Source organism: Oryctolagus cuniculus, chromosome 5 (genome assembly GCF_964237555.1).
Source record: "Oryctolagus cuniculus chromosome 5, mOryCun1.1, whole genome shotgun sequence".
Taxonomy (NCBI): domain Eukaryota; kingdom Metazoa; phylum Chordata; class Mammalia; order Lagomorpha; family Leporidae; genus Oryctolagus; species Oryctolagus cuniculus.
In genome coordinates, this window is record NC_091436.1 from 163,157,411 (window position 1) to 163,171,374 (window position 13,964).

General features: G+C 47.8%; 1 protein-coding gene across 1 annotated transcript in view; it reads right to left on the minus strand.

Annotated features, from left to right (window-relative positions):
• Positions 1-517: 517 nt before the first annotated feature.
• The window catches only part of RIOK1 (RIO kinase 1), a 28,777-nt gene continuing 15,330 nt past the window's right edge, over positions 518-13,964 (minus strand). Inside the window, exons 8-17 of the mRNA XM_002714161.5 lie at positions 13,825-13,905; positions 12,205-12,291; positions 11,699-11,836; positions 11,276-11,379; positions 10,625-10,731; positions 6,185-6,250; positions 4,877-4,996; positions 3,920-3,973; positions 2,542-2,694; positions 518-2,100 (exon numbers count right to left, since the gene is read on the minus strand). Coding sequence (XP_002714207.2) covers positions 1,990-2,100; positions 2,542-2,694; positions 3,920-3,973; positions 4,877-4,996; positions 6,185-6,250; positions 10,625-10,731; positions 11,276-11,379; positions 11,699-11,836; positions 12,205-12,291; positions 13,825-13,905 — 1,021 coding nt within the window. The 3' untranslated portion in view covers positions 518-1,989. The remainder of the gene's footprint in view (positions 2,101-2,541; positions 2,695-3,919; positions 3,974-4,876; positions 4,997-6,184; positions 6,251-10,624; positions 10,732-11,275; positions 11,380-11,698; positions 11,837-12,204; positions 12,292-13,824; positions 13,906-13,964) is intronic.

The window sequence follows — 13,964 nt, forward strand, 5'->3', positions numbered from 1 at the left end:
CACTTTAAGAGCTCAACTGCTATTTCAGCAAGCTACCATCACACACAGTGGCGTAGGTCTCAGTGTACATGGAAACTAGGGGTTTAAACAAAGTAACTGAACACAATGGCTAACAACCATTTCTGACAAAGTATATGGTTAAAAATATAAAAATAGGGATTTTAAGATTTGTGCTTTGCTGCAACCTAAGCTTTCGTTGGCTCTCACCCTCCTATCCCCAAACCCGCCCCACCCACATCACTTCACATCATAGAATGTGACAACGCGACCATCTCAGCTGCGTGAGTCATGTGAAGTCACCTCTCCCCCCTCTGCCCATTCCCCAGCACATCAACCACTTCTCCGTGTCTACAGCTACCATCCTAGACGGAGCCGTCAGCATCTCACGTGGGCTGTAACAGTAAGCACATCCAGTCTCTCTCTCATCCTGGCTTCCCGGTAGTTCTCGAGGGGGTCGGAACCTATCACTCCCCTGCTCAAAACCCTCCACAGCCCCAGGCTCTTGGATTTCATTTCATTTCTCCCTCAACTACGAGGCTGCACCCGGATTCTGGACCGTCGAGCCCTCTCCTGCCACGCGGCCTCCCCCAGGCTGTTCGCTCTGCCTGGAATGCTCTCCCTTCGTGATGCACATATGACTCACACCTTCGTCAAGTACTGGCACCTCTAAGGGTGGCTTTTCTAAGAACCCTAGTTTAAACTGCAAACCCCTAACACCTTAGTATCTCTTTTCTGAATTATTTCTCATCATAGAATTTATCACCTACTGATACAGTTTACCTGTTGTTTAATGTCTTCTCAAAGGTAGCAATGCTTATATTTTGTTCACTGTGATATCACAGCACTTAAAATCCTCAGATACTCGATGAATAAATGAACACATCACGCATGTGAATACAAAACTGAGGTCGATGAAGTGTGACACAGGTATTCAGTCTAGTAGTTAAAATGCTGATTAAGATGCCTGCATCCTGGGCATCTTACCATACGGGCGCTGGTTCAAGTCCCAGCTGCTCCACTTCCAATCCAGCTCTCTGCTATGGCTTGGGAAAGCAGTAGAGGATGGCCCAAGTCCTTGGGCCCCTGCACCCACGTGGGAGACCTGGAAGAAGCTCCTGGCTTCGGACTGGCCCAGTTCCAGCCACTGTGGTCAACTGGAGAGTGAACCCAGTGGATAGAAGACTTCTCTCTCTCCCTGCCTCTCCTTTTTCTGTGTATCTCTTTCAAATGAATAAATAAATCTTTAAAAAAAAAAAAAAGATGCCTGTATCCCCTACTAGGAGTGCCTAGGTCCCTGCTGGCACTGACTCCTGACTCCAGCTTCCTGCTGATGCACACCCTGGAAAGCAGCAGTGATGGCGCAAGTCATTGGGCTCCTGCCACCCACACAGAAGGTCTGGATGGCGCTCCCGGCTCCCAGCTTCAGCCTAGCCCAGTCCTGGCCATGGCAGATATTTGAGGAGTGTACTAGTACAAGAGAGCACTTCTCTCTGCCTCTCAGAAAAATTTTTAAAAAGATGCAGTGTGAGTACATCACAAACGACCAAAAACGAACACAGAGCAGAGGTGCAACAAACCAACATCAATGGCCAGCTGGATTTCCTAAAAGGAAAATTCCTTTTATACTATACGCCATGGCCTTATGATGAAATAATTTCAGACGGTCTTTGGCATGTAAAAAGAGAGCAGAAACAATCTCCCAGGGTTGTCTGAAGCACACTTACATTTAAATATTTATGATGCTTCCAAAAACATACTTGCAGGAGACAAAATAGAAAAATAAGAATGTGTGAAGCTCTTCTCTACAACAGTTTAAATGAGTCCTTTGCCAACACCAAAGTGCCTGCCTCGGGGCACCGGGAGCTCACTTGTGCATCCCTGCCCGACAGCTCTCTACCGTCTTCACAGTGCCACAGCGACAGTGCAGCTGCAGGCCGTCGGCCACCTGCCAGACGCGCTGCAAACGCCCGCTCACGCGGTGGCCCTGTGCTATTTGCCCCTTTTGGTCTTGGCCGTCTTCTCCCTCCTTTTCTTTACATGTTTAGGAATTTTGTTTTTTCTTTTCTCTCTCTGGGCTTCCTTGACCTTCTTTTTTCTTTCCTGTAAAAAACAAACAAACAAAACACAGATTTTCATCATTCAGTGTATTCACAGTACAATTACAACTAAATAACATTGTATGTAAGGAGCTGAAAGTGAAAGTAGCATATAAGATGAATGAAAAAAATTAGGGGTTGGTGGTAGAAGCTGGGGTGAAACGGTCTTTCCACTTTTTAAAAAAAAAAAAAAAAAGATATTTCTTTATTCGAAACAATTAGAGAGGGAAGAAGAGACAGAGGGAGAATCTCATCTGCTGGTTCACTCCCCAGAAGGCCGCAATGGGGCTGAGCCAGGCCAAAGCCAGGGGCTTCACTTGGGTCTCCCACATAGGTGGCAGGGGCCCAAAATACTGGGGCCATCTTCCACTGCTTTTTCCAGGCCATGAGCAGGCGTGGAGCCAAGAAATGAATTGGAGCAAAGGGATTTAAGCTCCTGACCAACCTTTTTATCAACATCAGGGTCAGTGGTGTGTTTCTTGCAGTGGGCGTGGTCGCCCCGCTCTTCAGAGTCTGTGTCGGAGCACTCAGAGCTGCCGGCTCCTTCTGAGTCAGAGTAAGTCTTGTCCTGAACTTGGTTTTCTAGCAGAGCAGGGACCTAGAAATCATTACAGATAATGTTACCCTAACCGACCTGTTATCGTTGTAAGTGAATGTGCTAAGGCCAGAATTCAGATCTCAGCCTTGCAGGTGTACTCAGAACAACACGATGACAAACAACAGAACCGACACCGGGGAGGGAGAGAGGGAGACCAGGGCACCCATGCCACTGCCGCTCACGAGCACAGCTGAACGGAGCTTTCCTGAGCGGCCAAGCCCACGACACCTGTTCTGCTTCTTTCAGCACCTCAGAGAGGCTGGCTGGGGTCTGGAAGGATGTGAACATACAGAGAGGCAAGAACAAAGGCTGGTCTGGCTGACTTCCCGGGTGTTTTCCTACAAACCACATTGCTAGCAATAAGCTAATCCAATCGAGAGGGAAGGATTATCTTCCAAAAAGAAGAAAATTTCATTTTTCCTGTAATCAAGCAGGTTTTTAAAGCAACAGAAACATTTTTTAAGAGTAAGGATTCCTTTTTACAAGAAAACAGATCCTTAAGAGGCAACTGTACAGAAAGCGTTTCTAGCCAGTTGTCACTGAATATTCCTGCTCTGGAATCCAAGGCACCACTTCCCTACAACACCTGTCATTTGTAATGCAGAAATGCAGAACACTGGTGTTTCACTCACTTCACTCTTCCTACAGAAACGACAGTCAACTTTCAAAAAGCAGTAATCCTTCACTTATGCCCTTAAGATTGAAGAAAGAGCGAAGCCTTTATCACTACCTAAAATGGAATTCCTTAGTCCCACTCCTCAAAAAATGTAAGGTAAAAGACGACCAGGTTGAAGAAAGAACACTGCAGGAATCCAGCACAGGGCTGCTCTCAAGAGTTAACGCCTTGGAGTAGACACAGTCCAGACTACGTCTGAACACTGGCCGTAAAACAACCAAGAAGCACAAGGCGGTCCCTAGTTTAAACTCCACAAATGAAGGCAGGACACAGGAAAGACAAACGCCTCACATACGACAAGGGAGAATTTCCAGGACAGAATCAGGAATAAGCCGACCGCTCTTAGTATTATGGCTAGAAACATAAAAGAGAGCACTTCTGAAAATGTGCATAGGCTTTGCATTTTATTTAGTAACAACATAAACTTAGTATTTTATTTAGTAACAACATAAAACAACACCAATAGAATTCTAGTAACGCACTACACTCCATTCTCTATCCTTTGCAAGGGTTTCCCCATAACAAACAAGTAGCACATGGGCTCCATACCTCCTGCACGCCTGACAGGTCCTTCTTCAACCCTGTGACGGTCTGGTACAGGATCTTGTAACCGAGAGGGAAGAAAACAAGAAACATCATCAAACTAGACACACTGCACAATCAAGAACACAGTGGGCTACTTTATCTTCTGTGACTGGGTTCATCTGAGCAACACAGAAAGCCCATGGCATGGCTGTCACTCTTGTATACCAGGGAGGCCAGGCCCACAGGTCATTTCCAGCCTGGAGATCTGCACAGGTGAACATCTGTGATCAATGGGAAGACAGCAAACGCTAACTTGGAACTCCATTAAGGAAATGCCATCTATCTACCCTCTCCAATAATTACATTCTTCTCTCATTAGCTGACCTATATTTCAAAAAAATTTTGGGGCCGGTGCTGTGTTGTAGCAGGTAAAGCCGCTGCCTGCAGTGTCAGCATCCCATATGGGTGCCAGTTCTAGTCCCGGCTGCTCCTTTTCCGATCCAGCTCTCTGCTATGACCTGGGAAAGCAGTGGAAGATGGCCCAAGTCCTTGGGTCCCTGCACCCACGTGGGAGACCCAGAAGAAGCTCCTGGCTCCCGGCTTCATATCGGCGCAGCTCCGGCCGTTGTGGCCAACTGGGGAGTGAACAATTGGATGGAAGACCTCGCTCTCTCTCTCTAACTCTGACTTTCAAATAAATAATCTTTTTTTTTTTAAGTTTTTCCCAAAATATGTATGTTAATGAAATATATATGGCTGATGGATCTAGAACAGCCACTTACAACACCGACATATACACAAACCTCCCCTTTCCTCTAACTAGTCTGTTGTGTCATCCCCCAACAAACACCAACAAACTCCCCTCCCATCCACCATGCACACAGACATCCAACATCCCAGAGACCGGAAGTCCAAAGGTCCCAAGTGTGGGCAGTGCCTTTCTCTCATGCACCTGCCTGCCACACAGACCCAGCTCCTCACATTATCCTGCTGAGCATTCAAGGCCATGTCCTCTTCCTTCAGTTTCATCATTATGTCCACATCTCTCTCGTAGTTTTTCACTTCATTCAGGGTTCTAGGAATATATGCCCGCTTAAACACCTACAAGGGAGGGAAAGCACACCCAGAGCTGTTACCCACATCTCACACTCCCTCAGCATCCTCGCCCCACCAGCCACGGAGGGGTCCAGACGAATTGCCGTCTCCGACACGGTTCGCAGCCAAGCTGTATGCACGCACCGCTGCTGCATCTGCTGTGGGCAGTGCCGGACGTAACCTGCTCCCAATACAAAACACTAGCTTTTGACAGGATTTAGGAGAGGAAACAGCAGACCCCAGGTTATCCTTAGATAAAACCTCTCTTCCTTCTGCATTCCACAGAGCAGGAGGGGAAGGGATGGAGTTCGCTGGCAGGCGCAGGCTCTGCCTGAGGCAGTGATCCCTCACGGCACCATCACCCTCCCAGCTACTACGGTCAAAGAGGCCACCTTGTATTTCTCTACCTCACTACAAGCTCATGAATGCAAAAAAGAGACAAAACAGGCTATTATGGGAGATGGTGCTGTGGCGTAGCAGGTGAAGCTGCTGCCTGTAGTGCCGGCATCCCATATGGGTGCCAGTTCAAGTCCCAGCTGCTCCACTTCTGATCCAGCTCTCTGCTATGGCCTGGGAAAGCAGTAGAAGATGGGCCAAGGACTTGGGCTCCTGCACAGGCATGGGAGACGTGGAAGAAGCTCTTGGCTCCTGGCTATGGGTTGGCACAGCTCCAGCCATTGCAGCCATATGGGGAGTACACCACTGGATGGAAGACTTCTCTCTCTCTTTCCTTCTCTCTCTCTCTGCCTCTGTCTCTTTGTAATTTTGCCTTTCAAATAAATAAATAAATCTATTTAAGATAAAAAAAGCCTATTACAGATCCTTTACCAAAAATGTCTTGATAAAAATATTTCTGGAATCCACATGAAGTCATTTAAGAATCCACATGTGCAGGCTAAAACGGGCCTTTTCTTTTTGACTCACAGAGCCCTACAGGCTCTTCATAAATGTTCTCCATCCAAACGAGGGCTAACAGGCTGCCGGGCGGATGGGCGGACTAACATCCTGGAATGTAAATTACACCACTTGAGCAGCTGACCTAGGTACCAGATTATGTCTCAAGGATACTCATCGTCATTATTAAAAAACTGCTTATCTACTAAGATCATGCCTTTTAGCAATATGGAAAAAAAAAAAAAAAGAAATCTCAAAACACCAATGTACCAAGAGCTCAGAAGAAACAATAAAACCCACCTCTTCATCCACATGGTCTTGGTTAGACCTTTCTTCTCTGGTCCTTTGAGATGCTAGTTCCATGGCCTTTAAAAGAAAACAAAGATTCCTTTCAACCTAAAGAAGACATCACCTCCCAGGTGTAGTACAAACCTGTCCTGACTCTGCAGGTGGGACCTCGTCACAGCAATGACAATACTCAGTGACTAAGCGCTGGGGTGGTCTCTCCACTGCACAGCTCCCCAGAGAGACTACCACACATCTCTCTTCTAGTCCCTGGTGCCCTACCGCCACTTTCTTCATCAAAAGTAATTCTACTTTTACTACTTCTTAAATGACTACCAAGAGGGGCCATCGCTGTGACGTGGTAGGTTAAGCTTTCACCTGCAGCACCGGCATCCCACATGGGTGCTGGTTCTAGTCCCAGCTGTTCCTCTTCCAATCCAGCTCTCTGCTATGGCCTGGGAAAGCAGTAGAGGATAACCCAGGTGCTTGGGTCCCTGCCCCAACGTGCGAGACCCAGAAGAAGCTCCTGGCTTCAAATAGTCTCAGCTCTGGCAGTTGTGACCATTTGCAGAGTGAAATAGTGAATGGAAGACCCCACCGTCTGTAACGCTACCTCTTAAATAATTAAATAAATCTGAAAAAAAAATAAAATAAAATGACTACCAAGAAAATTTACTGAAGGAAAACAGAGACCCAAGGACTAAAAGACTAGTCCTGGGGCTGGCGCTGTGGCACAGGTTAATCCTCTGCCTGCAGCGCTGGCATCCCACATAGACGCTGGTTCTAGTCCCGGTTGCTCCTCTTCCAATCCATCTCTCTGCTACGGCCTGAGAAAGCAGTAGAAGATGGCTCAAGTCCTTGGGCCCCTTCACCCGCATGGGAGACCCAGAAGAAGCTCCTGGCTCCTGATGGGCATGGCTCTGGTTATTGCAGCGGCCATCTGGGGAGTGAACCAGCAGATAGAAGACCTCTCTCTCTCTCTGCCTCTCTCTGTAACTCTGCCTTTCAAATAAATAAATATTTAAAAGAAAAAAAAAAGTATCATGGAAGGGTGGGAGTTTGGCACAGCAGGTAAAAAAACCCCACCTGGGACACCTCCATCCCAAATGGGAGTGCCTGGGTTCAGTCTCACCTCCTCTGTTTCTGATCCAGTTTCCTGCTCACACTAATGTGTACTCTGGAGGCAGCTGCTGACAGCTTTAAGTCCATGTGCTCCTGCCACCCATGTGGGAGACCCAGAACGAGCTTCAGGCTCCTGGCTTTGGGCTGACCCACCCCTGTTGTGCATTTGGGAAGTGAGCCAGTAATGGAAGATCTCTCCCTGTCTCTTTCTCTCTGCCTTTCAAATAAAATTTAAAAAGCAAAACATTTTTTTAAAAATTCAAGTTAAAGAAGAATTCATCAGTTACAGCAAGATGAGCAAAGGCAGAAATGAAAGGCATTCCAGAGAAAGGGAGAAAAGCAGAAGTTAGAATCACACCCGACAACCTGAGGAGGGAAGTATGTGTCATATACTCGAACTTCTGTGAGTCAGAGGCAACAAAAGTAAACACAGATAAATTGTACTACATCAAAATCAAAAACTTCTAGGTGTGGCAGGCACTGTGGGGTTAAGCCACTACATCCTATATCAGAGTGCCTGGGATTAAATCCTGTCTCTGCTTCCAATCCAGCTCCCGGCTAATGCACCTGGGAAGCAGCAGATGATGGCCCAAGTGCTTGGGTTCTTGCCACATGTGTGGGAGACCAGGATGGAGTTCCTGGCTCCTGGCTTCAGCCTGGTTCGCTGGCTACTGCAGACATTTGTGGTGTGAGCCTATGAACGAAAGACGCTCTCACCGCCTTATATATGAACGAAAGCATGCTTAAAAAAAAAAAAAAAACAAGGGGGCTGGCGCTGTGGTGCAGCAGGTTTAAGCCCTAGCCTAAAGTGCTGGCATCCCATATGGGTGCCGGTTTGAATCCCGGTTGCTCCTTTTCCGATCCAGCTCTCTGCTATGGCCTGGGAAAGCAGTGGAAGATGGCCCAAGTCCTTGGGTTCCTGCACCCACGTGGGAGACCAGGAGGAGGCTCCTGGCTCCGAATCAGCCCAGCTCCGGCTGCTGCGGACATCTGAGGAGTGAATCAAGTGGATGGAACCTCTCTCTAGGTTTCTACCTCTCTCTGTAACTATGTGTTTCCAATAAATAAAATAAATCTTAAACAAACAAACAAAAAAAGTCTGTGCATGAAAGCATACAACAGTAAAATGAAAAGACAATCCATGGAATGGGAGAAAACATCTGCAGACCATCTATCAGAACAAGGAGTTAACAGCCAAAATGCATAAAGAACTGTAATAACCAAACCCAAACAACCCGATTTTAAAATGGACAAAAGACATTTCTCCAAAGACATAAAAATGGCCAATAAACACATGAAAAGATGCTCGACATCACTAATCAAGAGGGAAACACAACCCAAAGCCAGGAGAAAACCACCTCACAGCCCCTCGAATGGCTACTATCAGAAACCAGAGACCTGGCTGGCGCCGCGTCTCAATAAGCTAATCCTCCGCCTTGCGGCGCCGGCACACCGGGTTCTAGTCCCGGTCGGAGCACTGGATTCTGTCCCAGTTGCCCCTCTTCCAGGCCAGCTCTTTGCTGTGGCCCGGGAGTGCAGTGGAGGATGGCCCAAGTGCTTGGGCCTTGCACCCACATGGGAGACCAGGAGAAGCACCTGGCTCCTGGCTTCGGATCAGCGCGGTGTGCCGGCCCCAGCGGCATTGGAGGGTGAACCAATGAAGACCTTTCTCTCTGTCTCTCTCTCTCACTGTCCACTCTGCCTGTCAAAAAAAAAAAAAAAAAAAAAAAAAAGAAAAGAAAAGAAAGAAAGAAACAAGAGACCAGCATGAGCAAGAGTGTGAAGGAACTGGGATCTACTGCACGGCTGATGGGAATGAAAATGCGCTGCTGCAACAGCAGAGTACAGTGGATCCCCAAAAACTGAAAACTAGAAATATCACACGCTCCAGCAATTCTACCTCCAGGCACATATTCAAACTGAAAGCAGAGCTGGCATTGTGACATAGCTGGTAAAGCCACCGCCCGTAATGCCAGCATCCTATAAGGGTGCCAGTTTGTGTCCCTGCTGCTCCACTTCCGATCCAGCTCCCTACTGGCCTGGGAAAGCAAAAGACAGTCCAAGTGTTTGGGCCCCTGCAGCCACATGGGAGACCCACATGAAACTTCTGGCTCCTGGCTTTGGCCTGGCCCAGCACTGGCTGTTGCAGCCATTTGGGGAGTGAACCAGAAGATGAAATATCTCTCTGTCTCTCCCTTTCTAATTCCTTCAAAATACATAAATAAATCTTTTAAAAAAACAAAAGGCCTCCAGGGTCTCAAGGAAACATTTACATATCCAAGTTCACAGGTTCCCAGAAGCATTACTCTACAACAGCAAAAAGGTAGAAGCAACTTGTGTCCACTGATACATGAACAGACAGAATGGGGTATACAGAGAGAGCACTATTCAGCCTCAAAGAGAAACCTCGTTGCATGCTCCATCATGGACCAGCCTTGAAGACACTATGCTATGTGAACTAAGCCAGTAACAAAAAGACTACATCGTATGACTTCACGCTTACGTGAAAAGTGGCACGGCAGTAGTAAAGATGGAGCAGTAAAGACCGACGGTTGAGTGGTGGAGACATGGGAGCTGTTAATGGGGAAGATGAAGAAGTTTCAGAGCAGGACAGCGGTGGTGACTGCACAACATGAATCTAATAAAGTCACCGATGCAGACAGGTCCCCGAGAAACAAGCAAGAGTTAATGACCAGGGGCCAGCGCTGTGGCATAGCGGGTAAAGCTGCCGCCTGCAGTGCCGGCATCCCATATGGGCGCTGGTTCGAGTCCCTGCTGCTCTACTTCTGATCCAGCTCCCTGCTGTGGCCTGGGAAAGCAGAAGATGGCCCAAAGACTTGGGCCCCTGCACCCACATGGGAGACCCAGAAGTTCCTGGCTCCTGGCTTCAGATCTGTACAGATCCAGCCACTGCGGCCAATTGGGGGTGAACCAGCAGATGGAAGACCTCTCTCTCTCTCTCTCTTCTCTCTCTCTCTGCCTCTCCTTCTCTCTGTAACTCTTTCAAATAAATAAATAAAACTTTAAAAAAAAACTACTTAAAAAAAGTTAATGACCAAAAAAACTACTAAGTTTCTTCCTAACCATTCACAAAAAACAGACAGTGACAGTCTACATAACATTGCCTAGTGATTCAAGTTGAGAAACTTGGCTTCTTGGCTGTTACCATGGGCTGTTTTGCTATGGCTTTGGTTCTTGGCCTGTGAAAGCGGCAGAAGGTCTCAGGAAGCGGTGGGGGATGAATACGATGCCCCTAGCAGATCCCTCATGGGAGTTCCATCAATGCACACACCACTGCGACTTTCTGTCTCTCCCTTCCTCAGCCCACCTCACCTTTGAGAGATAAGCGTCCATGTTCTCACGTGTGATGGATGGGTCTGTGACAAATTCAAAGAGCTCCCGCACAGTCATGACAGCGACGCTGTGCTTCAAAAAGAAATCTGTCACAGGAAAAACGTTAATGTTGGCCTTGAGGGAAAAAGCTGTTATTCCCACCACTTCATACAGAAGCAAAGACAAACATCTATACCATCCCCAGCAAATGCAACTGAGTGACAAGACTTTATACCAGGGGCCAGCACTATGGTGCAGCGAGTTAACACCCTAGCCTGAAGCGCCAGCATCCCCTATGGGCACCGGTTCAAGACCTGGCTGCTCTACTTCTGATCCAGCTCTCTGCTGTGGCCTGGGAAAGCAGTAGAAGATGGCCCAAGTGCTTGGTTCCCTGCACCCCCATGGGAGACCCAGAAGAAGCTCCTGGCTCCTGGCTTCAGATCAGCACAGCTCCGGCTGTTGTGGCCAATTGGGGAGTGAACCATCAGATGAATACCTCTCTCTGCCTCTCCTTCTCTCTGTGTAACTTTCAAATAAATAAATAAATATTAAAAAAAAAAAAAAAAAAAAAAAAAAAAGACTTTCTACCAGCAGCTTCCTGAGTGCAGACCCAGCACAAACGAGCTGCCGGAAGGCCCGACCCCCACTCACCGCTGACGTTGGCACAGTCTTTCCTCAGGAACTCCAGGGCATGCGGGTGGTCGTGCTCCACAGACTGAGACACATCGATGACGTACACGTCCCCAGCGTGGTACCTGTGGGCCACACAGGCCACGGAGGCCACGTCACCACACCTCTCTACTCTTCACAGCAGGGAAGTCACTTTACAACATGAGCAAGGGCCACCCTGACAAGAGAGGGAATGCAGAAAACACCCAAGGCCCAGCAACTTTCATGATCGGAGTGGTTAACTGTGCGATGAGGTCCTTCAAGCCAGGGACCACTTCTCACACTGTCATCATGCAGAAGCCAACTTTAAAACTGGCACTTGGTGTGAGTGCTTGGGATTGGGATTTTGTTGCCTTAAAGGACATGAAACGACTCCTGGTGGCCCGAGGGACAAAGCACACTCACAGCATGTTAAATTCACTGAGATCGGCATGAACAAGTCTGGCATCCTGATACATCCTCCGCATGTACTGAATGACCTGCAGATACAGCTCGCGGGCCTTGGATTCAGATAGCTGGACGTTCTTCAGGAGTGGCGCTGGCCTTGAATAAAGAGAAGGCACTGAGACAAAAGGCAAGCATTCCTGCTTTATGGTACACTGGTAAGGGGCACTCCCCTTCCACAGCTCGTCATGTGAACGGCACGTGGAACAACCTGTCTCACGACACACAGCATTTCAAGAAGGTACTGCTGAACAGGAGCTTCCCCACACAGCACCTGTGTAAAACAGTGCTCAAAAATGGGGCTTTCTGCTACCCTGAAGCAGTTCAAGACTTAAAAAGATAAATAAGCTAATGGTGTGTGTGCACTCCCGTACGGGGAGGATGATGATGATGATGAGGGAGCTACTCAAAGCACTGAAGAGCACAGCTGTGGGCTCCTAATTCTCAGGCCTTCCTCATGTACTCACATGTCGTCTTTACCAATGAAACCCATGACGAGAACATGACTTCTCAGCATGACTGGTTCTGGACATGGTATCTCCGCTGTGTTTAACCTGTGGCATTACAACAGATAAAATGACAGTTCAAGAGCCGAAAAGGCATCCAAACAAACTACAATGGCTGAAGTCCACTTGCCATTAGGAAGAGATACCAAGGCCTCTCAACCCTTCTAACAGATTTCATAAAGTCCATGACAACAATGATATTAAGTGGCAATATTATACTCCACCAAGAATGATAAACACTGGCAATTACACTATGATATCCCTTAGCCTATAACACCCAATTCAATTCCAGTGAGTTTAAACCAGAATCGATGAAATAACAGTAGGTATGCACACAAATTATCTTTTTAGTTGATCAGCTTAAAAATGCTTACTAGTTGGACTCAAATAAGTTGAGCACAAGACATAAGATTTCAAAAGAACTTTCAAAAAGTAGTAAATGTAGGCCGGCGCCGCGGCTCACTAGGCTAATCCTCCGCCTAGCGGCGCCGGCACACCGGGTTCTAGTCCCGGTCGGGGCGCCGGATTCTGTCCCGGTTGCCCCTCTTCCAGGCCAGCTCTCTGCTGTGGCCAGGGAGTGCAGTGGAGGATGGCCCAAGTGCTTGGGCCCTGCACCCCATGGGAGACCAGGAAAAGCACCTGGCTCCTGGCTCCTGCCATCGGATCAGCGCGGTGCGCCGGCCGCAGCGCGACGGCCATTGGAGGGTGAACCAACGGCTAAAGGAAGACCTTTCTCTCTGTCTCTCTCTCTCACTGTCCACTCTGCCTGTCAAAAAAAAAAAAAAAGTAGTAAATGCGTAATCCTAGACTATCCAACAGACATCACATGTATATGGCACATACCAAGTTAAAAGACCACAGAGTGGGGCCGGTGCTGTGGCACAGCGGGTAAAGCCACCACCTGCAGTGCCAGCATCACATATGGGCGCTGGTTCCAGTCCCAGCTGCACCACTTCCAATCCAGCTCTCTGCTATGGCCTGGGAAAGCAGCAGAGGATAGCCCAGGTCCTTGGGCCCCAGCACCCATGTGTGAGACCCAGAAGAAGCTCCTGGCTCCTGGCTTCAGATCCACACAACTCTGGCTGTTGCAGCCAACTGAAGAGTGAACCAGCTTGGTGAAAGACTTCTCTTTCTCTCTCTGCGTCTCCTTCTCTCTCTGTGTAACTGTGACTTTCATATAAATAAATAAATAAAAGCACTTAGGACCTAACATGATTTGTCTAAAAAAACTCCAACACAAATTAAAAAGTGACACATCATTACCACCACCCGACTGTGTCACTTCCTGTTTAAACCCAGGAACAGTTCCTTCCTATCCTTCTACCTGTTTTCACATGGCCTACAAGGCTCTTCAAACAACCCAGCTTCACTGAGCAAGATGAATTACGGCACAACGCTTCTATGGTGGCCTCTGAGAACACAGACTGGGCAGTTTCCATTTGTCCAACAATTTATTTCTTCCTTCTACTTAACACAGCAGATCTAATGGAACTTAATGGCCCCAGCGAGTCCCTCCACTGGGCAGAGCCATGCTGGGATGTGCAGGGCACAGCACACACTGCCCCCACCCCCGACACTGACCTGATTAAGTTCCTCATTTCTTTTTCTGCCCAGGTTTTCACCATTTTTCGAGGGTTTCCTTTACAATAGCCATGACGAAATCTTGAACAAGAAAAATTTTAATCTCAGTTATTCCATTATTCTGTTTAAATGTTTTACAG